The sequence below is a fragment of the Marmota monax genome, unplaced genomic scaffold (genome assembly GCF_021218885.2).
Source record: "Marmota monax isolate L192 unplaced genomic scaffold, Marmota_monax_Labrador192_F-V1.1 WCK01_AAM20220418_F8-fsc00012, whole genome shotgun sequence".
NCBI classification, from domain to species: domain Eukaryota; kingdom Metazoa; phylum Chordata; class Mammalia; order Rodentia; family Sciuridae; genus Marmota; species Marmota monax.
Window position 1 is genome coordinate 12,606,201 of NW_026695227.1, and position 27,784 is coordinate 12,633,984.

Below are 27,784 nucleotides of genomic sequence, written 5' to 3' on the forward strand. Positions count from 1 at the left end.
AACATAGGCGGAGCTCAGGCCCGCCCATACCGGCGTGCGCCGCCGCACAGAGAAATTTCCGGTTGTCGTCCCGCCCCCACCGCTGACAGGTTGCTTCAGCTTCACCCCGCTCCGCTGGGCTGTGGAGGAGCGGTGAAGTCAGATCGGTCAGAGGCTCTTAAGGCTGTAGCATACCGGAAAGCGCCGGAGTGCAGCCACCGGGGCGCTTTGTTGTTTTCCGGATTCTGGGGTCTGGAGTTGGTGAAGTATGTCTGGGCGAGAACCATTATGGGTGTGGGAAGGGGTTTCTGAGCGTTTTCCGACGCTGACAGTCTCTCTCCTCTTCTTGCCTAAAGTGTGTCGGGGCGAATCTTTCTGGGAGGGTTTCCAGAAGAAAGGGAGCGACCCGCGTTTGGGTCAAGTGACAGACATCCTAGTGCGCTACCTGGGCCACCAGAGTTAGGCCAGCCAGGGGACAGGATCCTTTGCAAATTTGGATACGAACAAATTGACTCCTAGAGGGTTGGTTACTTTTAGATTAACATAGTCCAGAATCTTCTCTCTGCTCGTGGATCTGTTTACTTTCTGTGAAAAGTACGTTTCCCCTATCCTAAGGACAGCCATAAACAAGAATTGAAAATGATTTGAAGCAATTAGTGGGCAAAATATTCCTAACAGTTGAAGACTGCCGAGTGCTGAGGCCCAGCAAGACTTATGTGCCCAAGGTCACACACTTAAGTGTACTAACAAATAGCACAACTTTCATAATTTCTGACCCTTCCGCACATGAATAAACACCGGCACCCCACACCAAGAGGAAAATGAGAAGAAATTAAGTGACTGTTATTTTTCCAAAGCCTCAATTTTTCTCTGTGATTTTAGGACCTGTCTAAACCCTGTTTTTTCATGACAAGGCCGGAAGTACTTTAAAACTATTGGCCCTGAATTCTAATAATGCTCTATCCCTTCCAATGCCGTTGATGAAATGTATTATTGATTTTTTAAAAAGTAGTACCGACAGAACTAGCCTTTGTGGGTAAAACATTATAAGCCCCACTTAATAGAAGTCTTAGTGTGTAATAGTTATTACATCCCACCTACCTCCACATGCTGGAAGCTAGATAAAAACATCTGTTGTTTTTAATTTTTATTTCATTGGGAGCTCTTTTACAGCTCACTGTAGCTATTTGGTATAGAAGTGTGCTTTTGTTTTGAATTAAACAAAACTACTAATATTTAATACAAAACCTTAGTCATCTCTTAATTAGGATCGATGGGGCAAAGGATAATGGTAAACCCAAACTATCTTAAAATGGTAGACCTCCAGGGGAAAGTGCTGGGAGCCATTAGCCAAGTAGGTATGACAATTTCCTTGCCAGCGTACCCCATGTTGCTGACATTTGCAGTGACATTGAATGTAGGTGACCTTGCTCAAGGACCAAGGCGGATTAGGGTGTTCCCGGTTTAAGATAATTGGGTTTAGGGCGTTCCAGGTTTAAGATTATTCCTCCTGGGAATAGGGCGTATCCTGCTGCCTGAGTTCCCCTTGAGTTCTCACGGGATTTAGACAGTATTTTTTGGGGAGACAGATGCCCAGTGGAGGTGGATTTGGGCAGAGAACGTGGATTTCCCCAGAACGTGATTGTAGACGGCTGGTGTGAGTTCAGGAATAAAGAGTTGCTGTTTGAATCTACAAGCTGTGTGGTGGCTCGTGATTGTGTACCCAGCCAGACTGCGGCATTTGTGCCCAGCCAGACTGTGGCAGGAAAGAATCTACTCAAGCTCTCTGTTAACCTCCTTCCCTGGGAGGAGGAATTGCATAGATGTGTTGGATTCCAAAATGCTGATCTCTATTAGTACAAGTCACTGTGGCATAAGGAATTATACTCATGAATTTTACTGTCTACTAGTATCCTTGTACAGGCCTGCTCCCTGGTATCTCTTTACCTTCAGACAGGTGTAGCGCCTACCTGCCCCTTCTAAACATACCTATCCACAACTCACTTTGTATAGTCTGCTTTCCAGGCCTAGATGAATGTGTATGCTGGCCTTTAAGGGTAAAATCTCTTGTCACCTGTCTCTTGATTACTTACTCTGCTGATGGCAAGTGTGTTGGTACAATTTTTGTGTATAAAGCTTTCTAGGATTAACTAGTTTGGGGAAATTGTGCTTCACCTGTTTAAGTCCACTAGAACCAATTACAAATAACGTTATAGTGCCTCTCTTTTGTGTTTTCCTTCAGCTTATGTTGTTATCTGAACTTCATGGGAAAGGGTAATTAACAATTTGGGCACCATGACTCCTAGTAAATTGACAATTCACTATTAACCTAGGAGTGGAGCTGATTGTTAGTTAACTCCTAATCTGCATCATTGAAAAAAAATTATTGGGGATTGCACCTCCTTCTCACCCATCACATACCCAAGTTCTTATAATAATGGGGAGTTTCTCTTAAACCCTAATTTTTTTGGCTTCCCTAACTTCCATGACTTCATGAAGAGTTAAGCAGCAGCCCATGTCCCTGCTGGACTTAAAATAGTTTCCTAAATTAGAAACCCAAGAAGACCTGTTTCTCCCAATAGCTGAAATAAACTCAAATGCCTGAAAGTCAGCAATGTAACAATAAACTGACTTCATTCACATAACATCAAAGAATTGGACAATTTTTACCTTAGCCACACTAGCTCCATTTTTTGCTAGGCAAATCTTTTATTAATAATTTGTTTAAAAAAAGCCAGCAACATAAATCAGGTTCTCAAAAAGCTTTCATATATTACAAATTGTTAATTAAATGAAGCCAGGTTCTTTGCCAGACATTAAACAGTCTGTGTTTGCAATTTAAAATTATATCTATACATTTAATTTTAAATTTTTTTGAGAACCACATGGTTCTTTAACATTCTTAAGAATAGCTCACTCTGATAATGGCCCTTCCCCAAAAAATATTTTAATGAAATACCTTAGTTGTTGTTTGGTAGGTTCAATACACCCTAATTTTACTCCCTTCCAGAATTCTACTGTATCTTTCTGAAAGGATATAAAAATGGAGATTTGGAGAGGTTTTGACAGCAATAAAACTTTAGAAGCTGGAAAACAATGAATAAAGGTGACCTAGTTCACCAGAAAAACCCAGTTTTTACCACAGTATTCTTAAAAGACATTGGAACAGTGGCCCTGGAATTGGAGGTGAAGAATGAAAATTAAAGAGAACTAAATGAAAGCATCTGAGAGACTCCTTTAAGTAACTACACCCCTCATTCCCACAGATGACTGGAGGTTTATTTTTAGACAAAGTAATACTAGGGCATCTTCAAGCATACTATAATACATGAGAAGCGATAGAATTTAGGTATTCATAATGCTGAATGCAAGACCCTCATTCCTCTTTCTTTTAAAGGTTTAATTGGCAAATCCTCAGAGATTGGTAGACTGCTCAGGGAACTGAGTAGCCCAAGAGGAACAATCCAAGATACATGAGAAGGTAAAGGACTCACCTAGGATACCTGAAGTGAAGTTCAAAGCCTATAAGCTTCAACCATGGATGCAGATCTAGAAGACATTTTTGTCCTTAAAAGAATGGACAGAAAAAGAACACCAGATTTTGGAAGAAAGCTCAGAAGTGATAGAGAAAAAACAGGGCGGGGGAACAATTGGGAATAAAATAGAAAGTTTCAACAAAGCTAACAGTGAACTCAGAAGGGGAGAAAAAAAGGTTTGACTCCATTATGTGTTTATTATGTGAGTTAGCTTATAAACTACAAGAGAATTTTCTAAGTATTAGTGTGGAAGTAATTTTGATTCCTATGTTGGTCTTTCCCCCTAAAAAGAGGCCAGAAAAAAAGATATATGAGTCAGCAAGAAAAGGTCTTTGCTTAGCTGCTATACTGGCAGGAGGTACCTTTTAGATATACTATTTTACATTGTAAAATAAGAGCTTATATCCAGTACTTCCTCCCCAGGAAGGCATACCGCAAATTATGTGTAGCTGCTGACTGGGGGCAGGTTGAACACCTACTCCTACTCACTAACTGGCAGCCTGATCATTTGGATAGATCTCTGCTTACATATGTATCTTAGTATCTTATCAGAATTCCTATTCTATTTTTAGTAGTTTTACTAAGGCATAATTATATATAATAAAGTATAATTTGATAAGTTTGATATCTATTATACAACTATGAGACCTTTACCATGATAAAAATAAACATATCCATCATCCCCAGTGATTGCTTCATTCATGTTTGATTCTCACTCAAGTCTCCAGCCCCCTACTCCCATCCTCAGACTACTCTATTATTTTTAACCTCTCTGTGGTCTCTTCCTATTCTGAGAGAAGTCTAAATGTTTCAGATTAACTGTCCAAGTACCATTTCTGGTTTTGAATACTGCTCTGATTTCAGCTGTATAGAATTTGAGGTATCTGATCAAACATATCTCCCATAGCCTCTCTTATTTTTAATGTGTTTTTGCAAAATCAAAGTTTTTCAGAGATACATATATTATGTAGTTACAAAAACATCTGTGTTCTTAAAGCAAGAACAGGATACTGAAAAAAATTAATAATAAGAGTTCTTGGAGATTATAGCAGAAAGGAAAAAACTTGATAGAACACTTGGAAGTTTATGAGAAAGAAAGTATCCCAGAAAATTGAAAAAAGAAAAAAAAGAAAGAGGGCATATCTAGAATTTCACACACCCAAATAATAGGAGTTCCTAGAAGGGAGAAAAGAGAAAATTGGGGAGAGGGACACGAAACTAGGAACAAAATTAATTTCTTCCCCAGACTTCAAAGTTTCCAGATTGCAAAAGCCAAGTGTATTACAGAGGAAGAAAATAAACCCATGACAACACATCATTGTAAAGTTTCAAAATCTTCAAAGAAATCTCAAATTTCTGAGGAGATGAAAAAATACATCACATATAAATAAAAGATCATTTATCCAGACTGCTTTGAACTTCTTAATAGCAGTGCTGGAAGTAAAATTACAGATGAGCAATTGCTTCAAAATGTTGAAAGAAAATTGTTTCCAGTTTAAAATTCTATACCCAACCAAACTATCAACCAAATATAAAGTGGCCAGCCATTTTTAGACATTCAAAGTCTTATTCACCTCCTGTATGCCGTTAGTATTAAAGGATGTGCTGTACCAAAACAATAAAATCAGAAAAAGGGACACTTTGGAAAATGAAAAGTAGGATAGTCAATATAGAAGATAAAGGAATTTCTAGGATGGACAAATGACATCCCAACACAATAGTTGATATGGAACAACCAATCCAGAATCAAACTCACATTGAGAGCTATCTATCAAGATTCCTGTTACCATTTGGACCCTCTTTTTATGAGGACATTAAACCAAGGCAGGTCTGGCAGATTCTTATCAGTACCTGCCTTGTCTGGACCACATGGAAATGAAATATCTGCTCTCTTCTATGCTGTGTTCACTGACTGAATCAACTTAAGGACACTCATTTTGACCTTTTGCTTCAACCTGTTCCCAGAAGCTGATGTTGGGCTTTGGTGAGCTTAAAGTAAATAATAGTCTTTTCTTCCCTATTCTGTGTAATAGCCAGAAATCAAGTGTCAAGATTTATACCTGATTTCCACAGGCTTCATTTGTGGAGAGCTGAAGATTCATGACATTACTAAATACTCCTGAAGGGAACTTTAAATCCTGGGGAAGGTAAAGCCAGATTAGGACTTCTGGGCTTTCATTTAGTAACAGGATTATTTCCTCTGTCCTTACTTAGACTCATGCTTGCTGTTGAAATTGTCAAAACTAAATATATTATTTAAGAAAGTGTTCATGGTTGGGAAAACTACAAAGCAAGAGTAATTTGCAAGTCATTAGTGGTCATCTTGGTAGAGATGGGAAGGAGATGACTGGAAAGATGCATATGAAGGCTTAAAAGATTTAATTATTTCATAACCTGAATGACTTTAAATTTGCACATTTTATGCACTTTTTCTTAAGCATAAGATATAAAAACATAAGACAATATGCATGAAAACACTGACACCCTACCTTTCAAATTATGAAAGATGTAAATTTTGTCAAAATGCCTAAATGAGGCAGGGGGACAGGTGAGGTCTTAATGAGAGTCTATAATATTGTACTTTAGGACTGAACCAAAAGAAAAGTAATGGGAGGACTTAGCACAATTATTTCTAACTGAATATGGTGCTATAATTTTAATTTATACTTTCTGCTAGTTAACTATAAAATAACCCTTAAAACTTATGTACAAAAAATCTTCAGTTCAAAGGTCATTAAGTGGGCAGGCATCTAGAGAAAGGAAGGAGAGATGAAGGGATTGTAAGATAAGAATGGTCTTTGGGGGTTAGGAGGGGTTTGTTTATAAGAGCCTACCATGAAGTGAGGAGAACATTTCTTTGGATAGAGAAGTTGGTGGCACAGGTTGTTAGAGTTGGAACAAGTGAAACTTATCTAGGAAGGGGGTAGTGGCACAGCATAATTCTTGAGCCTCAGAGAGGGAAATGAGAAGAAAGGAATGGGGAGAAGAAAATGTGGGATGGTGGAACTAGGTGGCATAGCTCAGAATAGTGTGTGTTGAGTGGTGACAGTGACCGGAATTTGGTTGCCTTGTGGGTAGAGGACTGATGATCCAAAAAGCAAATTTATGGAGGATAATGAGAACCAGATTTCTTATTGGTGGACAAGAGTGCTAAAACTATGGAAAGGAAAAACTAAAATGAAAACAAACCCTGTAATGTTGGAATCGAATGTTATCAGGTCATATAGAAATTTGTATAAAAATAATTGTGTATGTATACACATATCACATTTAATCTACATGTATATACATTTGTTTGCAAGTTTGCCCACTGAAGAGGTCCTTGGAATAGTGACAAACCCACTGTTTTAAGCACTTCTAGCTCCCATATCTTGGGTTCTAAAATATTCCATCTAGGTGGTAGTTTCTAAATACCATTGTCCACTGAAAGGCAAACAAAAAGTAGTACTTTGGAGAAATAACCTTGAATAACATCACTTTAATCCAGTGATCAAAATTGGAACCATAAAGGAATATCTTGGAATTGTGTCCATCTGATAGGATGCAGTGTTAGGGATTTTGATTTAATTCCAATAGTTTTAACTAGTAGGAATTATTTTGAGTTTAGGCTGTAATGGTGCCTTTAAAGAGCTTCCTCTCCTTATTGTAGCATTAACAAAGATATAGAGAGAAGGATTTTGCATGCCACTGGATATTGCCTCTTCTTCTTGGACACCCTTGTAGATAAATAGTAGATAGATGGTTTATCTATCATATTGTTTATCTACTATTCACTGCCAACCTGTTTGACTCACATACTCAGTTTCTTTTAGTTTTTAACCTTCCTCTGGAGAATACCCTTCTAGATTTGATCAGGACTCTTAATATCCCCCAAACAGATCTGGCCTTGCCTTGAGAACAGGGTAAAAAGAATTTTCCCTTAAAGAAAGCGAAGCTCAAAAGTTAAGTAACCTGTAGAACACATTTTGCAGGTGGGAGTAAAATCTAGTTCTCATTCCACTGTGTAGTAAAAGGAGGTAGTGCTATATACTTAAGATAATCTGTTTTCTCATAATCTTCTCTCCTTCATAGAACTTGTCACCATTCATAATTGTCTTGTTTAAGTCTCCATTAGAAGTAGTTTTGTACATGTTCACATAGCTGACATGTTCATAGCTATATCTCAGTACCTCAAACATCAATAAAAGGGCTACTTACCAAAAGGTTAAAAAAAAGGTACTATTTCCCAGTGTATAAGATCAGTGTTATTTTATTATTTAAGAATACAATGGAGTTATTTACAAAAAATTTTCCTTTTCTTTAGGTATGTTATGTACAAAAGTGGATTAATTTCAACGTTAAATGAAAATGGCCAATTCTTTAAGAGGAGAAGTACTGAATCTTTATAAAAATGTGAGTAATTATGTTGCCAGTTTTACAAATGTTGTCATATAACCCTGATTATTTAGAAATATATAATCTTTCTTTTTCAAGCTGCTGTACCTTGGACGGGACTATCCAAAAGGAGCAGACTATTTTAAAAGGCGTTTGAAGAATGTTTTCCTTAAAAACAAAGATGTGAAGGATCCAGAGAAGATCAAAGAACTTATTGAACGAGGCGAATTTGTCATGAAAGAGTTAGAAGCCTTATACTTCCTTAGAAAATACAGAGCTATGAAACAACGCTATTATTCAGATATCAACAAAACTAAGTGATCATTACTACTATAAATCAGCTGAAAAATCAGTACCATCTGTTTTGTGTATACCAAGTATTCTAAACTAGAATGGCAAGATATACATGTGTAAAAAAATACCTGAACTGTCCTGCTGAACCAAAACTAGTTTCAACCAGATAACTAAGAGATACATCCACAATCCTTTATGCTCAATTTTTATTAAAATAACAACTTATACAACCAATTATAAATTAATAAGAACCCAGTAAGAAATTGTTTTCTAACTTTAGTCTATTACTTTTAGCCAATTTCTCCCTTGTACTGACAAGAAAATGCCATTTAATAAGCAAAATAATTTCTTAGCACATTTATTCTCTTTTGGAGTAGTTTTATTTTTGACCCAATTTGGTACATTAAAGCACATATTAAAGGATGATTAAAAAAAAATCAAATAACACTCAGTAATGATTTAAATGCAGTTATAGAAATAACAGATATGAAGATTACTTCTGACCTTGAAATAGTCTCCCAGTGATTGGCATTACATAACTATTATTTCCATTATTAACTTTGCTGTTGACTCCCTTGGGCCTTAAATCATTTGTTGTGAATCAATTACCTTCTTTCAAAATAAAATAATAACTTTATTCTATTTTTTTGTCATAAAAGCAGATTTGTTTTGCATCTACTTCTGTGTGAATTAACATGGTGGGCCTAACCTTATATGAATTTAGTTCAAACATTACATAATGTTCTTAGCAACTTCTATAAACAAAGAACATTTCTAAATTGTAAAAGCTATAAAAAGGATCTACTAGTATACTTTAGTGTATGCAGCTTATAAAATGTTCCATATCAATTGGGGAGCAAATGTTTTGAGAATTTCCATTAAGAAATACACATTGTCAGGGCTTGGGATATAGTTCAGTGGTAAAGCACTTGCCTAACACATGTGGGGCCCTGGGTTTGATCCTCAGTACTGCAAAAAGAGAAAAAGAAGGGGGGAGAAGATTATAAAGAAATAAGAAAGACACACTACCACAGTCACCATAACTATTTTTTATTACATTACAATTAGGAGCAGTACAGTTCATGACAAAAATATTACAAATTTCAGATCACTTCACAGCACATACTCCTAGAAACATTTAAAAGTTAATTTTAATTAAAAGAGTGGTCATTCTTAAATTTAACATTTGATATGACCAACATTCCTAGGTCAGCGCAACCAAATGATGGAAAACAACTGGATCACACTGCATATGTCCCACAAAAAAAGCACAATGTACAAAATGTGCATGTTTCAGTTTACACTATACAAAAATAGTTAAAATACATTCCAGGTAAACATGTTACATTAAGAAATAGTACTAGTAAGAAATTGGCACTCAAAGGAAAAATGCAAAAGTATTTTCAACATGAAAACACAAGACAGTGGAACTGGAAACTTCCAGATAAAACATATAACCCATTTAGCTCTACTGGGGTGGGGGCGGGAAGTGGACCCTCTGAAGTTGACGTTTCTGCAGTAATAACTTTGTTTTTCCTAATTCATCTAAAATGCCTATCATCATCCCAAACAGGCACTTTAAACTATGAAGCTAAAACACAAATTTTAATCTAGCTATGACTATTCTTCAAGAATATATGTCTTTAGAAAGAAATGATTTTCATTGACAGAATTCCACAGCTACCAGCTTTAAGTTAATCACTTTCTTAATGTAGAATTCATGCTACTCAATATTATAACAGAAGTCATTAATAAATTCAGCTTTAAAGTAACTGCTAAGTTTTTAAAAACATTACTTTTATCAAGAAATTACTACATTTTCACAAATGGGAAATTATTTCAGATAATTTTTACTGCCTACAAAATAAATCCCTATATGTGTATTGGGGGGAAAAGTGGTTAGAAGAAAAAAAAATCACTAGAATAAAAATGAGATGAAGTTGTGCAAACTGTAACTTAACATGCCTCACAATGTTTATAAGGACAAAATTGTGCAATGGTGGCAAAGATTTCTGATAACCTATAAAAGTTAGGTTCTAAGTTCCTATGCAGTGTGACTCAGTTAATAGAGCCTAGAATTCCTAATTGAGAACATTCACTCAAATTATACTACATGTCTGCTATATTCTTCCCACAAACGTTATTTGTCTAAGACTATGTAATTTAGCACTATTTTCCAACTTCAAGAATTTTTATCTTTAAGGCTGTAGTAATTAGATAACATTTATGTTTATTTCTAGAATTCTCTCCCCTTTTAAAATCTCTACAAAACAGTGTTAAACCATTCAAACATAATGGAGGATAATTACCACTACCTTAAAAAAATTTGCCCAGCTACATCAAAAAATTCAAGAGTCCTAAGTATCCTGAATACTGCAATTCCTGAATTGTCCATTTCCTTCTCTGTGTAGAAACAAAAGGTACTGCATAAGTCTTAACAACCTACCCAGTATTCCACAAATCTGTAGTTTAATAAAGCATTTCAGAAATTATATTGATTTTTACACAGAAATTTCCTTTACTGTGAATTAGCTCAGGCACCTGTTTTATTTGTACCCCAATAAAACTATTTTAGAAGTCAGTATTTAATTTTAAAAGTCTATTTTAATTATACAAAGAGAAAACTAGAATATTACATATTTGGGAATTTTTACTCCTTTAAAACAATGAAGTAAAGTTGCTTGATTAAACAGTTACACTGGAATTACAGAAAAACGCCTATTGTAGAATTGGAGAAATCTGACAGACCAAACCCCCTTTTTGCAAAACAAAAGTGTGCATTATATTACCACCTCTGGATCACGTGCCAAAAGCTTTACTAAGGTATTACAGACCACTCTAGCACTCCTTAAGGATAAGAAATTATGTCCCTTTGGGGATACCACATCCCCAGTGCCTTATGTGGTAGCTGGCATATGATAGGCACTGAATAAACATTTGTTAAATAGATCAATTGTGTTAAAAAGTAAGCTTTATGATTAAATTTCAAAGTTTCCACTGTAAGAAGGTTTTAGTTATTAAAACCATGGAATGTATCATTGTTACCAGGATACTCCTAGATGTAGATTTAAGTACTACCTTTATTAAATTCTTCTTCCACTGGATAGGGTTCTATTCATACTAAGTTTGAAAATTGCTACTTAGTCACCAGTGGACCAGGCAGCAAAGACATCATGTTCAAAGGATCAAGATTAAATTGCTACTGCAACTATCTGAAAATTAGCTGTTATGTCCAATCCCATTATGGTATCTGTCAGATTATTTTGAGCCCTGGGGAAGAGAGACAATTTGATGTACCTTAATGGGCAGACTTCATGGAGACATCCATAGCAGCAATAAAATTTGAGGTGAGGGAAATTAAAAAATTTAAAAAAGATTCTCTCAACTCATGGTTCATGTGGAAGGGTAGGCAGGCAAAATGCCATTAATATGGGAGTGGAGTACTGAAACTGGAGAATGTATTTTCAAATATAAACTTCACCTCTTGCACAATTTTGCCCCAAGACTGGTACTGAATACAGGTAAAAAGTTACAGATTGTGCTGAGCTTGACAAATAGGTATATCTTTATGTAAACAATGTAAATTACATAATGTAAAGCCTTTGAGATAATTTTTTAACATGCACAATGACCTGCCCAAAATCAGAGTTCTAAAAGACATCTAGAATCTAACTCATTTTCCTCCTAGTCCAGTGATATTTTCATCTCGCCACACCATCTCGCTTCAAATATTTTAAAGTAACACTTCAAATGCACTGTAAGAATTGGACTTTATTATTTATGTATTTTCAGAGCACTGGATATTCTTAAATATGGATCAGACTTGAAAAGCATTTATGAAATGTTACTTTAGCCAGGGTTAAAAGAACTATAAAAGTGGAGAGTTTGAAACTACTCTCTCCTGGTCCCCGTTTTGACCAACCAATGCATGACAATGCTGGATGACCATGGGGATACAGTCCATGCTATGAAACTGTCAATGAAGCTCAATGAAGCCTGGTCTCTTCAATACCTACTAAGCTAAAACTGGCTCAAATAATCTTTAATATCACTACCAGAACTAAAACTATTTTCAAAGATTGAGGTTCAAGAAAGATTTAAAGTTATGCTAAGAATAAATAGATAATCTGACACAGGGAGACTATATTTAATTCCTATGAGAATTTTTATACATGTTAAAATTGTTTCAATTATTATAAAAATTTAGTTGCATGTAAATATAGCCCCCAAATGGTTGCTATAATCCCCATTTCATACTGGATTTGCCTTAACAGGAAAAGCTAGGAGTCTTACAGTAATTTATCTAATGTGGAATGTCAATGGCCTTTTAATATTTTCCATTACCTTACTTTTTTTTTCTATTTTTTTCCTTTTTATAGAAAAAATATAATATTTTTAGGATAATGACCATTACGAATAGCAGTGGAAAGGGGGAGAAAGCCTTTGTGAACAATGTCTGTTTACATTCATGAAGGATGATGAACTATAGCACATGATGTCTTGAAGATAAATTGAAAGAAAACCCATAAACGTGTGATCCTTCTATGTTTTAGTAAAACCAATCATAAAATTGCAACTGAAGTTATAATTACTAATTAATTCATTTATGTAACTAGATAAAGTACAAAATAGGGATGATTCAAAAGCTTCATTAATCTGTTTCACACCAACATTCACAATTGGTAAGAAAAATAGGAAGTAATCAACTTGCATGCACCAAAAACCCCAAGATGTAAATCTCAGGTATTCAGTTTCTTTTTCACAGGCATTGCTAGTTCAAAAACCAAAACTCAAGGAATACTGGCACTTAGAGGGGAATAAAAGTTTCCACTGTCATTTTAAAATAAGCATTTAAGATAAAAGCTAAGTTTGCATGGAACAGAAAAAAAATTAAGTAATGCTAAACAAATGCTAATAATTTAGTGTAATGTACAAAAATTACCACTTTTACTTAAGTATGCCTTAAGAAAAAAGTACAAATTGTATTTACATAATTATACACTTTGTCTTTGACTTCTTTTTCTTCTTTTTACCATCTTTGCTCATCTTTTCTTTATGTTTTCGAATTTCTCGAACTAATGTATAGAAGGCATCATCAACACCCTGAAATACAGAAAAAGTATTAAAATGTGAATATATATACATGGTGGTTTAAGGTAAAAAGATGACGGACTTCCATTATTAATGTAAATATTAACACTGATAAAGAATAAATACACTTTCCAATTTTCTTCCAGCAATTAAATATATCAGACTTTGAGAATTCTTTGGCAAAGAGAACCTCTGATTTTTACAAAAGGCAGAGACAATCAATGGCACTGATCATATGCAAGCTTAACAAATGACTTTTTCCCCAAGGAGAACTTAATTTGCTACTAATTTTACATATTGAAAACCTTAATTGTCAAAATCCAAATGTGTATATGCATACATGTATGCATGAATATGTGTGTACATTTATCTGTCCCTGAGATTCTGGACTTTGGATATAAGATTCATAAATTCTCATGGCAATAATATTTTACCTCTGGTTCTGTACTTACATAAAATCATTTGGATTTAAATAATTTCACCAAGAAGTAAACGTATCTAGACATATTTTCTCAGTTTTCAAATAATGTGTTCAAGTAGTAGTTTCAATTTATATACTGAAAGTGACCCCCAAGAAGATAATACCACTTTACCACTTTGAAAAATATAATACTTCTGATATGTGGAGAAATTAGCTAAATCATCTGAATTGGGTTGGAGTTTAACAACATCAAGGATATTCTCTTAATTATTGTTTTAGTTTGTTTAGCGTGTTAGATAGTCAAAGTTTGCCATATAAATGCTTGTCTTAAAAATTTTTAATCCATTAATTCATAATGTGTAAATTAGTATTCTGAAAGTGGTAACAGAACTGATTTTAATCCTTTAATATTTAATTATGCAAGATCCATGTCAATTTTTGCCATATTGCCACTAAAAATAAACATAAGTAAAAGCAAAATAAATTTTGAAGGAAAAAAAATGACCCATTCTTTATTTAAAAATCTGTTCAACCTACTATTAACCATAAAAAAGAAATTTTGTTAGCTTCCAAATCTAGACACTAGAGGGAGTCTTAGGAACAATTACCCAACAAATTGTCACATAAATCAAGCCACTTAAGAACAATGAACAACTATATTTTTACTCATTGTAAATTGTATAAATATAATATTACCTTGAAAAGAATTTAAAAATTTAATATAATCTTTACCATATTACTGAGACCTTCAACAACATATTACTTCAGATTAATAAGAAAAATTAATTAGGGCATTTTCTTTAAAGTTATATTTAATTAATTTTCACAGTAGATCTATAATTCAGAAAAATATGACCAATATTTTAAGAGGTAAACAGTGGCCATGAGAAGTTTGCCACAGTAAAATGAATAGCAGATAGTTTTGATAAAACCCAGTATCATTGGTTTGAACACTAGTGAGTACTACGGTACTCAATAAAGTACTCAAACTGCACTTATTGACATTTTCCACTTTCTAAAAAATCATTACTGATACAATCAAACATTTGCTTTTGTTTCTCCCAAAGAAAGGAGAATAAAGGGTTAATTACATGTATATCTCCCTTCTTGCTATTCTTCTCAACATGTATAGAGGGAAAATTTTCCAATAACATAATAAAGATCACAACTAACTTTGACAATTTAGAATCATAAACCCTTAGAATGGGGTGGATCTTTAAAAAAAATGATCTAATCTCAATGGAGTAAAAGATGACTGAGAAGAAGAGAAGAAAGATGGTAAAGGAGAGGAAGGAATGAATTTGACAAAATCATGCTATGTGCATGTGTAAATATATAGTGATTCCATATATATATAAAACACCAATTAAAAATAAATGAGTGAAAGAAAAACCAGTAGAGTTCAAGAATGGGAATGGTGGGGGGGAGGTTGGGAGGGAAGGGGGGGGCACCAGGGACCGAAATGGAGTAAATCAAATTTCATGAATGTATATTTATGTCAAAATGAACCCAACTATTATGTATAACTCTAATGCAACAACTAAGGGGGAAAAAAGGATTTAACACTTTTACTCTTCATGAATTAATTCCCTTTGAACAATCCTGTGTAGTCTATTTCAACAACCTTTATAATTAAGAAAAATGGCAATGCTCTTAAAATGGTGAAGCAGAAAAAATGAAAAATCATGAGATGGATTAGAGAGAAGCCACATTCTAAGGTAAAAATAATATCCACATATTTAAGAAACAATGGTTTCAGAACTTGTAACATTAAAATACTTTGAAAGGCTCATGTTAAACTCTACATTAGATAGGGCAATGTCATAATTGACCTAAACAGGGCAGTGATTTCATTTTTTCTATGGGAACTAATCTATTCACATACATGTAAAAGGCAAGTAGTAGCCTAGTAATTACTTGGTTTAAACTCATCTTTTTAAATACTTAGTAAAACTGACTTGCATATACATATCATTATCAAATTTTTCTAAAAACATTTTTACCTAATTTTAAAAGTTTTATATACTAGCAAATACATTTTTTATATAAGTGCTATCCGTATCCACTAAAAAAAATCATTACATTCACTGTGAAAACACTGCACAAATTAGAAATTTTAGAATAGTATATGCTTCTGCCTTTGTTTTCATATAAATTAAACCTGAAACTTATTTTTAAATTTTATCCTATAGTTCTATTTTAAAAAATCAGAGAGAAAATAAAACTTAAAAAACACTTAAATCTGTTCATTGCTTCAAAAGTCCAACTTCATACTTTAGTAGTATTAAACTTTACAACTTCTAAAATTAAAGTACTGCCTTGCACAATACTGCATTCATAAATCTCAATTAAAAATTAATGCCAGTAATGCTTTATTTCTTCTGAGTTTCATAGATTAGTGTACTACATAATATTGAGATCAAATCTACTACTCATATGTATATTTAACTTTTGGAATATGTATTAATTGTTTCAGACTTAAGATTCATATTGTCAACTTTTAGTGTAATTAGTACAATAAAGATATCCTAGTAGTTTGGAAAATTATAATTTTATTTCACATCCTCAAAGAACATTATATATTATAAACAATATGCAATAAAAATTTAAACTTTGGCATTAACTTATGTCATCTATTTAATGAAGTACTTGCTAAGCAAGACGGAATTTAATGTGTTTGTTTAGAAAGAAAAGTGAGATTCCACTCAATAAATCTTTGCCAGGCAGTTACAATATGCCAAGAATATCACAAGACAATGGGTATACAAAGATTAAAAATACATAGTTCTGGCTCCCCTAAGTTCTACTAATAAAGGAATAAAACACCAAAAGTTATTTAGATATAACATGGGAAGCATGTTAATAGTTAAAAACAACACACTTGAAATGTGCACAAGGGCAATGTGCTCAGTCTAAGGATCTGAAGGAATTCTTACAAAATGGGAGACTGGGAAATTGTCAATGAGTTAAGTATTAGTTAATTAACATGAGTAGGGATAAGAATATTGGCATTCCAAACAACAAACAAAAGCCAAGATGCAAGGGAAGATATGAAATAACATGGTGTTTGTTTATGTAAAAACAAAAATTCAGGCAAGATGATAGTGGTTTTAGATAAAAGGCCAAAAGAAGCTGGGAAGAGAAGTGGGAAGGTGTTAAGGATCATATATGACATGCTGTAGAACTTGAGATTTTATTCCATAGGTGAGTCAGTAACTAGATATAAAGGTAAGAGAATGACATATCTCCACCTGCACAGTGAATGATGGTGACTACAAGTTGAATAGTCCCAGCAAGAAATCAGAGGGGCCTGAATTAATGATGTAACAAAGAAAAAGTAGTAACATCACAGGAATTTATGACTTCTTGCAAATGGGTATGAAAAACAGGGAGGCAGGAGTCATCCTACATACAACTCCAAGGTTTCTCACATGAGTGAAAAAGTTCTGTTGTTGCCATTGAATTACAGAACACAGACAGAAGAATAGTTATTTGCTTGTGCAATGTTCAAAAAAGAAAAAATATAGGAGAGGCCCTTTCCCCTTTCTGGGCCATTCAATTTTATTATTCTATACAAGTTCTGATATTTTTCCTCCCTCTCTGAAAAACAAAAGTTGCTTATATTCTCAAAACATGAGCCTGATTTTCCTTAAAAATTAAAAGTTATTGGTTCCAATATGCTTAGCTTACTTAAGACTAATTAAATTATCAGACCTTATGGCAAACATAGTCTTCCATAGCCATCAAAACAACCCCAATTATAATTATTACTCATTATTCAAAATAAAAGTACTAATTATGGAAACAAACAAGTTTCTTATCTTTTAATACTTCAAATTAGAATACCACACCTAAATAGTTCCAAGTGGTTGCTACTTTGTTACCTGTGAAAGATACCTGCTTTCTGCTAAAATTAATATGCTGAACTTACCAGATTACATTAAAATGCATTTTTTAATTTTCACACAGCCAGGAGTCTTTTCTTCTTTGCTGATTTTTTTCAATCTGTATTGTCGGATCTCTCTCACCAATGTATAAAAAGCATCCTCCACTCTCTGCATTGTAAAACACAACTTCTTAAAGTCTGTTTCATTGGTAATAGTAATTTATTGGGACAGCCATGTGCAAGTAGTTTGAAACTATGAGCTTTACTTGAGAATTTTCTTTAGCATACATCAGATTTAATAAAATTGAGGATGCAGTTCTAAAATATGGGCTGGAACCTGGTTTGTTCTTAAAAGTCATTTTTGTTTTCTAATGGAATTAGAATTTTAAAATAAATTTTAAGTGGGAAATTAAGGGAAGATTATGAAAAAACTCAATACATGTATTTCTTATCTGTTTATCAACTGATATAATCATTTTATAGTCTGCAAATTGTGTAATTTAAGCCTAAACTGAAGTTAGACTGAAATTATTCCTTTGACTTAGTGAAAACAGGTGATTTATATACCACTGATTCTCACCTCCCTACCTGAAGTGGGGAGAAAAACACTATAATAGGGATGTATAGCTGTCGTTAAAACAAAAACACTTCAAAAAGGACCTTGCAAAAAAGGTTAAGTCAAGAGACTGGAATTTCAAGTTTTATCTTCAATTCTTTCTATTCAACTTCTAAGTTTACAAGTGGAATTGATTATAGGAACTTTGTGGATGGAAAATTACATTATTTATATTAAACATTAAGTAAGGGCTGTTTGCCAAAATAACTGAAATGTCATGAACTATAAAAAAATATGCACACAAAACAGGAGCAGTGCATTTTGTATTCTTGTTGTAGAAAGCTACAACTCTTCTAAAAAAGATTGCAGAACATGTCTAAATAAACTGATTTTGTACCTTTTAATTTAACTATTCTAAAGGGATTTTTTTTCCGGCTGAAGGTCATGGTAAAAAAAAAAAAAAAACCATAATGACTATTACAATTATTTATAGCCATCATGGAGATAGTTTTTCATCTTTCTCAGCCTAGAAAAGTAGGCAGTAGCCATGGAGGACCAAGTGTTTAGCTAACTGTACTTACAATGCAGCTTATCTCTAAAAAATAAAAGCAGAGAAATATCAGTCTATGTAAACTAACTTGAAAGATGTAATGTTTGTGTTCATTCTTCTAATACATGTGTTTAGAAAAGCTGGTGTATTTCACTGCAAATTTAATTTAAAGCTCTTCATTTCATTTTCAGAATGATTACTTTTCTTTGGGGATTAGAATAGTTTTAACTGGTAACATCAATGTTTCTATTGAACCAAATGTGACAAAATGGATCCAACACTTAAAAAGTTAACATATGTCAAACACTAATATATACCAAAAGTATGACTTGTAGTTTTAAATTCAAACAGGCACAGAGATTCAGCCCTAGGTATTTAATAAGCCAACAACCAGGGTTTAATTTTTGTGTGCGTAAGTCTTCTGTACGCCTGCTTCTACAGCAACTAAGAAAAAGACACTTCACTTCTTTCAGGAATATTAATTTTTACAAATCTCAAGAGTATATTAAGAACTGCTTCAGGAGTGTTCAACAATTTACCTATAAAACTTTAAAATTTATAAAATTAAATTTCAGTTAAGCAGGAGGCATACTTTAAAATATTTCCTATTAAAATAATATATATCAAGCTTCTAACATATATTACCCAGTCTACTCAATGACCTAGTAACAAAAATTATAGCCCAACAAAAATCTTATTTTTAAGAGAATTAATCAACTAGCTAGCAAAGCCAATTAGAAATGAAAATTTCCAAGTATTTTTTGAAATTGTTAATGTTGGTATTTTAAGTTAAATTTCCACTTGTATGTGCCTATAAGTTTTTAATACTTTATAACTTTATACTTATTAATTCTCAAAAGATTTTTATTCATTTGTCCTTGAAAAAATTATATATTAGAAATTTTCATTAAACAAAATAAATAATTTAAGACATTAAATGACTTTTAAAGCATGCAAAACAAAGTATGAGTTCTGTCACTTGATATTTTCACAAATCATTCTTTCAATGTGAAAAATCAATGCAGAAATCAAATATGTTTATAAATATATAATATAGATAAAGAAAGGTGTACACAAACCAGGTAAAAGCTCATATTTTCTTAAAATTTTTAAGGATGTAAACTTTTATTTATTCCTGTTTACAAAATGAAAGTCACAAGGTCAATGTAGAAGTACTAACAAACAGGGTAATGGTCTTCTACTGATTTATCAGAAGCAAATTTTGATTTTAACACTTCTAAAATCAGTTTGAATGTGCCTGTTTTTTCAGTGTAAGCATCCCCATCACCAATACCAAAATATATGATTTTTGTTTCCAGCAATGCAGAGAGAGAATTGGAAGCCAATAATTAAAAAGAGAATGTACCCACCACCAAGAACTCAGTGTCAGGACCTCAGTGGCTGAGATAATTAACATTACTGAGAAGTAGTTATTTCAGAATGACTTCTTCCATTTCTGAGTTTTATTAATATGAAATTTAAATTAGATTTTTAAAAAAATCATTATTTACCATATTTTTTCAGACTTAATTATTTCCTTATAATATGCTTCAAAGCCTACTGACATCCAAAAAACATGAGATTATTATTATTTATCCTTGCCTTACCAATGGCACTGGCTCTTATTTTTAAAAACTGTATATAATATACAACTGTAGGAAAGAACACTGGTTTCTTATTCCAAAATTTGTAGATTAATTTTTAAGATTAAAGTGTAACTGAAACATACATAATGCCCACTGTAACTAGTTGCTAAGCTCTTAACTGGCACTTAGTGATTTAGCTAGGGGAGACAGCTTATTGCCACAAATATTTTCAAATGTCACTTATTAAAGTCTAAGAACAAATGAAAATATTCATGTACAAACAAAAGTATACAAGTTTAAATATGTGACTTTTTAAATCAAGAGATTTAACAATATTGTCAACTGTTATCTGTAAACAGACCTATAAAACATGGGCATAGAACACCCCACAGTAAAGAAAGAATTGTTAACAAAGAGTATCATCCCGTATTCTGCAGCCTATGCTTTTAATAAGAGATTTTATTTCATTGAGAATTTGTTCCTGTAGAGTCTGTAAAAATTCTTGCAAAATTATTTCAAGAAAAGAACACATCAAATACCCTAACTAAATACAGATATAAGAGTATAAGCCTTCATGGGGGAAGGGAAGGGAGGAACAAAATGTATTCTAAAAACCAACTTTGTGCCGAAGTATAAACCATCTCAGCATTACTGAAATAAAATAGGAGTACCTGGAAGGCTACACATGGTATACAGTTGGTGCTCAATAATTGTTTTTGTTGGTTTTATAAAAGCTAAAATTCAAATATTTATGATATGTACAGAAAATCAACTATTAAATATAGATTAAAGCACAAGAAGTTTTTTTGTTTAGCTTTTTTAAAATAACCTAATGGTAAACTTTAATGGAAGTCTTCTATCAACTATTTTATATAGCTGAAAATTAACAAACTAGGATATTAATCAGTCAACATTTTTAAGTAAGGAAAACATTTACATTATGTTCAAATTGAGGCTACCAGAATGCAAAAAAGCTTAATCAGTAGCAGCACATACTCTGGGAACTCTGCTTCTGTCATGAATTTTAAAGAATCCTCTCCACTTTTGATTTTAGCTGACTGGAAAACTCACAGCTATTCCCATGGTGTCAATGTTTCAGTTTCAATAACCTTTGCCAATACTGCCATGCACTGCCCAAAGGGAACAGAAAAATCTGACAATTACTAACCGCCTAGATAATGTGAAAGTATTAGTCTTTACATACTAGGAACATTGAAACCACATATAGTATATTAGCTTAGAATAACTTCTTTTTGCTTTCAGGTGAACACTAAAAAGACTGTACAGAATTTAAAAGTCTGACCAGGTAATGGGCTTAAAAATTACAAAGTAAGTTGGTAAAAATATATATTCTACAACTCTTATCTTGAAAAGCACTACAGTAAATTTTCTATTTTCCTTTCATAAAAAAACATGTTTTACTTTAAAATTACTAAGGTTTAGCCTGTATAATTTAAGTTGAAAGTCTGGCCAAACTTCTATTGTTTTAAAGTTATCCAGAGAGTCAGGAATTATTGTATCACAACCCACAGGCCAAAAACAATCACAGCCTGTTTTTGTATTATACACAAGCTAATAATGATTTTTAATTTTTAATGGGTTACAGGAAAAAAAAAAAGAAATATGCAATAGATACCCCTTGTGGCCCTTGATGTCCCAAATATTTGCTGATGGGCCCATTGAGGGCTGTTGGCCCTTAATGATCTATAAGAACCTCTAAACAGATGTTCTGTTCCTACTAACCTAAATATTCTTTTTGGTGTTTGTATTTTAAGCTCATCAGCAAGATCAAAAATTAGGGTATAAAATAAGTTGCTGATAAAACACAGTAAGGATAAACATTTATTTTATCCAAATAACAAGTGGAATAACAAATGAGTAACAAACTACTCTGGCAAAAGGTAGGGCTTCAAATTTTCACAAAAACTGGAGATGTACAATTAATTAAAATGTGCATATTTAATATAATCTCTAAAATTATTAGTTTTCCCAAAGCCTGCACATAACAAGTTAATATAAAGAAAGGAAGATGAATAAACTCTTCAAAGCAAATTAATTTCTAAGCAAATCATTAAGTGTACTTAATAAAAAGAAATAAAGGAATAGAAATTAAAGATCTAAGTTATAGTTTAGCAACATACATAAAGACATGAATAAAATGGGATATAAATACAGGAAAGGCTGTGTACTATGTTATCTCTATTATATAGATGATTCACAAATTTCTACAAAGCAAGTTTGAAGGAATCTATTTCTATATCATACACCTTCAAAGAGCATTTTATTTTTTTAAAAAGGCCACAAAACAATATAAAAACTCAAAATCTATTTTAAGAGGAAGCCACAGCCAGGCACATTGGCACATGCCTATAATTGCAGCTATTGGGAGGCTGAGGCAGGAGGAGCGCAAATCCAAGGACTTTTAGCGCATTAGACAACATAGCAAGATCCTAGCTCAAAAAATAAAAAAGGTTGGAGTTCCAATCCCCAGTACCACAAATAAATTAAGGAAGCCACATAATTTTATTATCAATTATAAATGCTATAGTACATTAAAGCATTAATGTCAAACACCAAGAATAAATTAGTACTTCTGAGGTAATAATCATACAAGGAAAGGAGACACAGATGTTTTATTAGGCTCTTATCAAATGAGAAAGAGACAGCAACATTGTGTGATAATCAGAAGTCTCTTTTTAATGTCCTCTATTGCTTTTCTACTCAAAGTATGGTGCTACTCTAAGTGTGATGTGTGAAACATGCTAACATCATTTGGAAGTTTGTTAGAAATGCAAAATATCAGGTCTCAATCCACTGAATTAGAATCTGGATTTTAATGAGTCCAGTTGATTTGTATATATATTGAAGTATGACAAGAACTTCTCTATTGCAACCCGTTATATTATGCAAGTGTCATGTTTTTTCTTTTCATTCCTTTTTCTTTTTTTATGAAATGTCCACCACAATGTTCACCAGTCTAAAATGCATCTTTTAAAAGTTATAAGTAGAGCTGGGTGCAGTGGGGCATGCCTGTAAGTGATCCCAGTGGCTCAGGAGGCTAAGGCAGAAGGATCATGAGCTCAAAGCTAGCCTCAGCAAAAACAAGGCGCTAAACAACTCAGTGAGACCCTCTCTCTAAATAAAATACAAAACAGGACTGGGGACATGACTTGGTCGTTGAGTGAGTGCCCCTGAGTTCAATCCCCAATATGGGTGCGGGGGGGTGGGGGGAATAAGTAATGTAAGTATAATAATAAATGTTACAGTAGAATCCAGGTAGTAGGTACGCAAATGTTTTCAATACAGTTCTTTCAACTATACATCTGAATTTTTTCATAGGCAAATATTAGGAGAAAAAGTTATAAATATTATAATCATTTTTTTGAATACCTTCTCTCCTGAGGGAAAACAATGAGAATGGTTAAAGAAGATCGGTAAAAAGAAGATAAAAACCACACCTCATCCCAGTCTTTGGAACCTGGGAATGCATTTTTCAATGAATCTGAGTTCCTCTAAAGTGAAGTGAAGTGATGTATACCAAATCCTCCTTTAAACTATAAATCAGGTGTTAGTAAAACTGCCATAGAAGAGATATTTGTAAGGTGGCCAAGCTACAGAAATTCAGTTTTTAATCTCCAAATAAAGACTTTTTTCACTGTATACGAAATGTGTACAACCAGGAAGAGGTACATATGGTCTACTGCTACAGAAATAAAGATACATATACACACCAGCTGAACAATTTACATTTAAATTTTACCCACTTACAGTAAAAATTCTAGAATGCCTACTTTTATATATTTAACCATGCAATGAGTTTTTCATATATATATATTTTATAAAACTCTCGGCCTTCAAAGTTTTAATTTTGTTTTAGGCTCTAAGGTATCCTAACCAGAAAAGACCCAAAACAAATTTATGAAATATAAATCAATTAACTCGGTATGCTAAAGTTATATTCCCTACTTTCCCAGGATTTTTTTTGGACTTTGTTAAAATCATATAAATAGGTTAAGTAATACCAACAGAAATTACCTAGAAAAAAGTTATTTTATAAATGAGGATTATTTTCCAAACAAAATTCAGGTTTCATTTGGCATCTATTTTTGTCAGAATAATGCACCAAGTAACTGAGAATTTCTGTTTACTTTCCAAAAATTCCCCTTGCTTTAATGAAAACTTTCTCCAAAAATATATCTTCAAAAAAAAATCTATGAAAGCAAAAATTTTCAAATATAACAAAGAACCTTATGACATAATAATCTTTAAAGTGCTTCTCAAATAGGAAACTCAAATTTTGTTCTCCTGTTCTTTGTTTTTACCTATAACTGAAAATGTTTCTGCATTTCTTCAATGCTAAAATGTGTTCAGAATTGAAGAAAAGTTTTCTGTGTGAAAAGAAATGGAAGTCAAAAATAGTATCATAGGATTAAGAAGTACTATAGTCTCAAGAGGACATTACCAAAAAAAAAAAAAAAAAAATCAAATAAATATTGTTTATTTCCTATTTAAGTATAACAAGAAAAAAACTTGATAAATCATTTTAAATGATTTAACATATAATACCAGTTAACTGTCAGATATATTAATGTTCTTGCCCTCCTGCCTCAAAAATTATGCAAATTAGATTATGTATTAGTAAATTATGATTAATGATAAAATTGCTTGATATATTTTGCAGAAAACAGATGTATTCCAATAACACTTACCTGTCTTGTCTTTGCTGATGTTTCAATAAAAGGAATTCCATAACTTCTTGCTAAGTCCTGAGCCTGCTTTGTGTCTACTGTTCTAGAAGGCAAATCACATTTATTTCCTACTAGGACCATAGGTACATCTTCAGAGTCTTTAACTCTTTTAATTTGCTCTCTGGGGAAGAAAAAGAGAGGCATCAGTAAACCAAAAATCCTACAAAAACTATCCACAACTTTTGCCTTATAAAAGTTGGCCAAATGAAAACTTTTCATATGATTTCTAATTTTCACCACACCAAATTTTCCTTGCTTCTTCTTCTAGTTATTTCCTTCCCTCTTGAAAGATCAAACAACTACAGAAGTAGAGTTAAAACTATAAAATAGGTTCATATGCAGATAAATCATAATAAAAAAGAAAATACTGCAAAGTGATATGCCTAATTTAAAAACAATACTCTTAGCAACATGTATGTGGCTAATTGTATATGCATACAATTAAAAATATTTTTACCCAAACATGAAGTAATAGCATTAAAACTTTCACATTTGTTTCTTCCTCCTTATGTGTAGATATACATTCCAATACCCTCAGTGGATGCTCAGAACTATGGATAGTACTAAAGTCATATATACTGTCTTTTCTAATACATACATATTGATATAAGTTTAAAATTTATAAATTAGACACAGTAAGATAACAATAACTAACAAAGCAACAATCTACTGCAAAAAAAAAATTTAAAATTTTTGAATTGTTTAGTTCTGGAATTTTCCATTTAATAGTTTCAGACTACAGTTGAGCATAAGTGAAATCTTGGAATGTGAAAATGTGGATAAGGGGGGAGTACTGTACTTTCTCAAAAAAAATGATAATTGGGAAGACTTTGATTTTCATACATACAACACTAAAGTTACTATACTCTTTATTTTGTTAAAAGCCCTTCTACATGTTAATTTAAATTTTTAGTAAAATTGTATTGTTTCACAATTTTATGTGAATTTCAAAGATGCAGCATGGAAGAGACACATTAAACAGAGTTAGAAATGGTTCAAATTCCCAGTTCCTCTACTCATAAACTGAGTAAAACTTGAATAAATTAAGAAATGTCATCTATTTACTACTCTTAAAGAGATACTACTCTTTAAAAAAATGCAAAAATACAACCACCCCAATTTTCTTATTACTAGACTACATAGTAAACATACTGAAATAAATGTTCTTAAATAAAATGTTAAACCTCTTAACTAGGCTAACTCATAGTAACAGGACATAGCCAGTAAGCATAGATATTTGCTTTACTATGCAGTTTTATGAAAACTGTAACAGAATATAAAATACATTTAATACAATAGTCAGTTTTATGCAGATTTGTCAGATTCATAAATTTTTATAACATATAAGTTGTATTTAAATATAAATATGCATAGCCATTCTTTATTCAATCTTACATTAAACATACATAATTATCTAAAAAAATCATTCGTGTGGCACTACTTCAAATCACCTTTTCATATTTTTGTTTATGATTTTCATTTTCATGATATATCTGGAAAGTTCAAAGGCTTATTTCTCTAATGTAGAGTAGTTAAGAGTACAGAAAGTTCTTGAGTCAAACAAGCATAGATTTCAATCCTAGCACTAGTACTATCTAAACAATCTGGAACAAGTTACTCAACTACTCTAATTGTCAAAAACTTTATTTGTAAAATGGAATGATTACCTACCTCTAAAAAATTATTTTAAATTTTAAGTTAGATTATGTAGGCATGGCAATTAGCAAAAAAATAAATGAAAGCTATAATTACTTCTCAATGCCAATTTATTATATTTGACTTAAACCCACCTATAATGGTGAATATCTTCAAATGATTTAGTATTATTTATGGCAAATACACAAAGAAAGCCCTCCCCAGTCCTCATGTACTGGTCCCTCATCGCACTGTACTCCTCTTGACCTGCTGTGTCGAGAATATCCAAGAGACAGGTTTCTCCATCAATTACTACTTGTTTCCTGTAGGAATCCTGAGAAGGGAGAAACAGTCTAGATTATTTTAGTGCACCTTTTAAAAAGGTGTTATATACAACTCAACAAAAAAAAGACAAATAACCCCATTCAAAATGGGCAAAGGACTTGAATAGGTATTTCTCTAAGGAGGAACAAATGGCCAAATAAAGCACATGAAAAGACGATCAACATCATTAGCCATTAGGGAAATGCAAATCAAAACCACAAGACACCACCTACCACTTATTAGAATGACTATTACTAAAAAATAAAAATAAAAAAAATAACATGTGAGTGAGGATATGGAGACACTAGATATGTACTGTGTTGCTGACAATGTAAACTGGTATAGCCATTGTGGAGAACAATTTAGCTACTCCTTGACAGCTAAATGGTAGAATTACAACATGAACCCATTTCCATATATATGTATATATATATGAAAGCAGAGTCCCAAACCAATACTTACTTGTACACCAATGTTTACAGCAGCATTATTTACTATAGTCAAAATGTAGAAACAACTTAAGTATGCATTAATAGGTAAATGGATGGCTAATGATTCAGCTTAAGAAGAAATAAAATCTGATACAAATTACAACACATATTAACCTTGGAAATATTATTCTAAGTAATATAAGTCAGACATAAAAGGACAAATATTTCATGATTCCATATATATGAAACACCTAGAAGAGAATTCATACATACAAACAGAAATAGGAATTACCAGGGGTGAGGAAAGGAAGAATAGGTAGGGAGTTACTGTTGAAGGGGTACAGTGTATAATGATGAAAAAGTTCTGAAAGTA

General features: G+C 32.7%; 2 protein-coding genes across 6 annotated transcripts in view; one reads left to right on the forward strand and one right to left on the reverse strand.

Moving 5' to 3' along the window:
• The first annotated feature begins 75 nt into the window (after window positions 1-75).
• Etfrf1 (electron transfer flavoprotein regulatory factor 1) lies at window positions 76-8,825 on the forward strand. 2 transcript variants are annotated; one of them, XM_046435796.2, is made up of 4 exons: window positions 76-245; window positions 3,377-3,460; window positions 7,819-7,907; window positions 7,989-8,825. In XM_046435796.2, the coding sequence occupies exons 3-4, from the start codon at window positions 7,857-7,859 to the stop codon at window positions 8,208-8,210; spliced, it is 273 nt and encodes a 90-aa protein (XP_046291752.1). In that variant the 5' UTR covers window positions 76-245; window positions 3,377-3,460; window positions 7,819-7,856; the 3' UTR covers window positions 8,211-8,825. The 2 variants fall into 2 exon arrangements, with proteins under 2 accessions (XP_046291752.1, XP_046291751.1); XM_046435795.2 differs by lacking the exon at window positions 3,377-3,460 and having other exon boundaries at window positions 78-245.
• Window positions 8,826-9,217: 392 nt separating this feature from the next.
• Window positions 9,218-27,784, reverse strand: part of Kras (KRAS proto-oncogene, GTPase) — a 37,861-nt gene continuing 19,294 nt past the window's right edge. For 3 of the 4 annotated variants that reach the window (XM_046435790.2, XM_046435789.2, XM_046435792.2), the window contains exons 3-6: window positions 26,812-26,990; window positions 24,983-25,142; window positions 17,627-17,750; window positions 9,218-13,286 (exon numbers count right to left, since the gene is read on the reverse strand). In XM_046435790.2, coding sequence (XP_046291746.1) covers window positions 17,631-17,750; window positions 24,983-25,142; window positions 26,812-26,990 — 459 coding nt within the window. In that variant the 3' untranslated portion in view covers window positions 9,218-13,286; window positions 17,627-17,630. The remainder of the gene's footprint in view (window positions 13,287-17,626; window positions 17,751-24,982; window positions 25,143-26,811; window positions 26,991-27,784) is intronic. The other variant, XM_058576281.1, reaches the window with a different exon arrangement.

Excerpts from the sequence above, each read along its gene's own strand:
- Etfrf1 (XM_046435796.2), top strand. The coding sequence starts at position 7,857 with ATGAAAATGGCCAATTCTTTAAGAGGAGAAGTACTGAATCTTTATAAA. Across the intron at positions 7,908-7,988 it reads TACTGAATCTTTATAAAAAT|CTGCTGTACCTTGGACGGGA; the intron begins GTGAGTAATTAT and ends TTCTTTTTCAAG.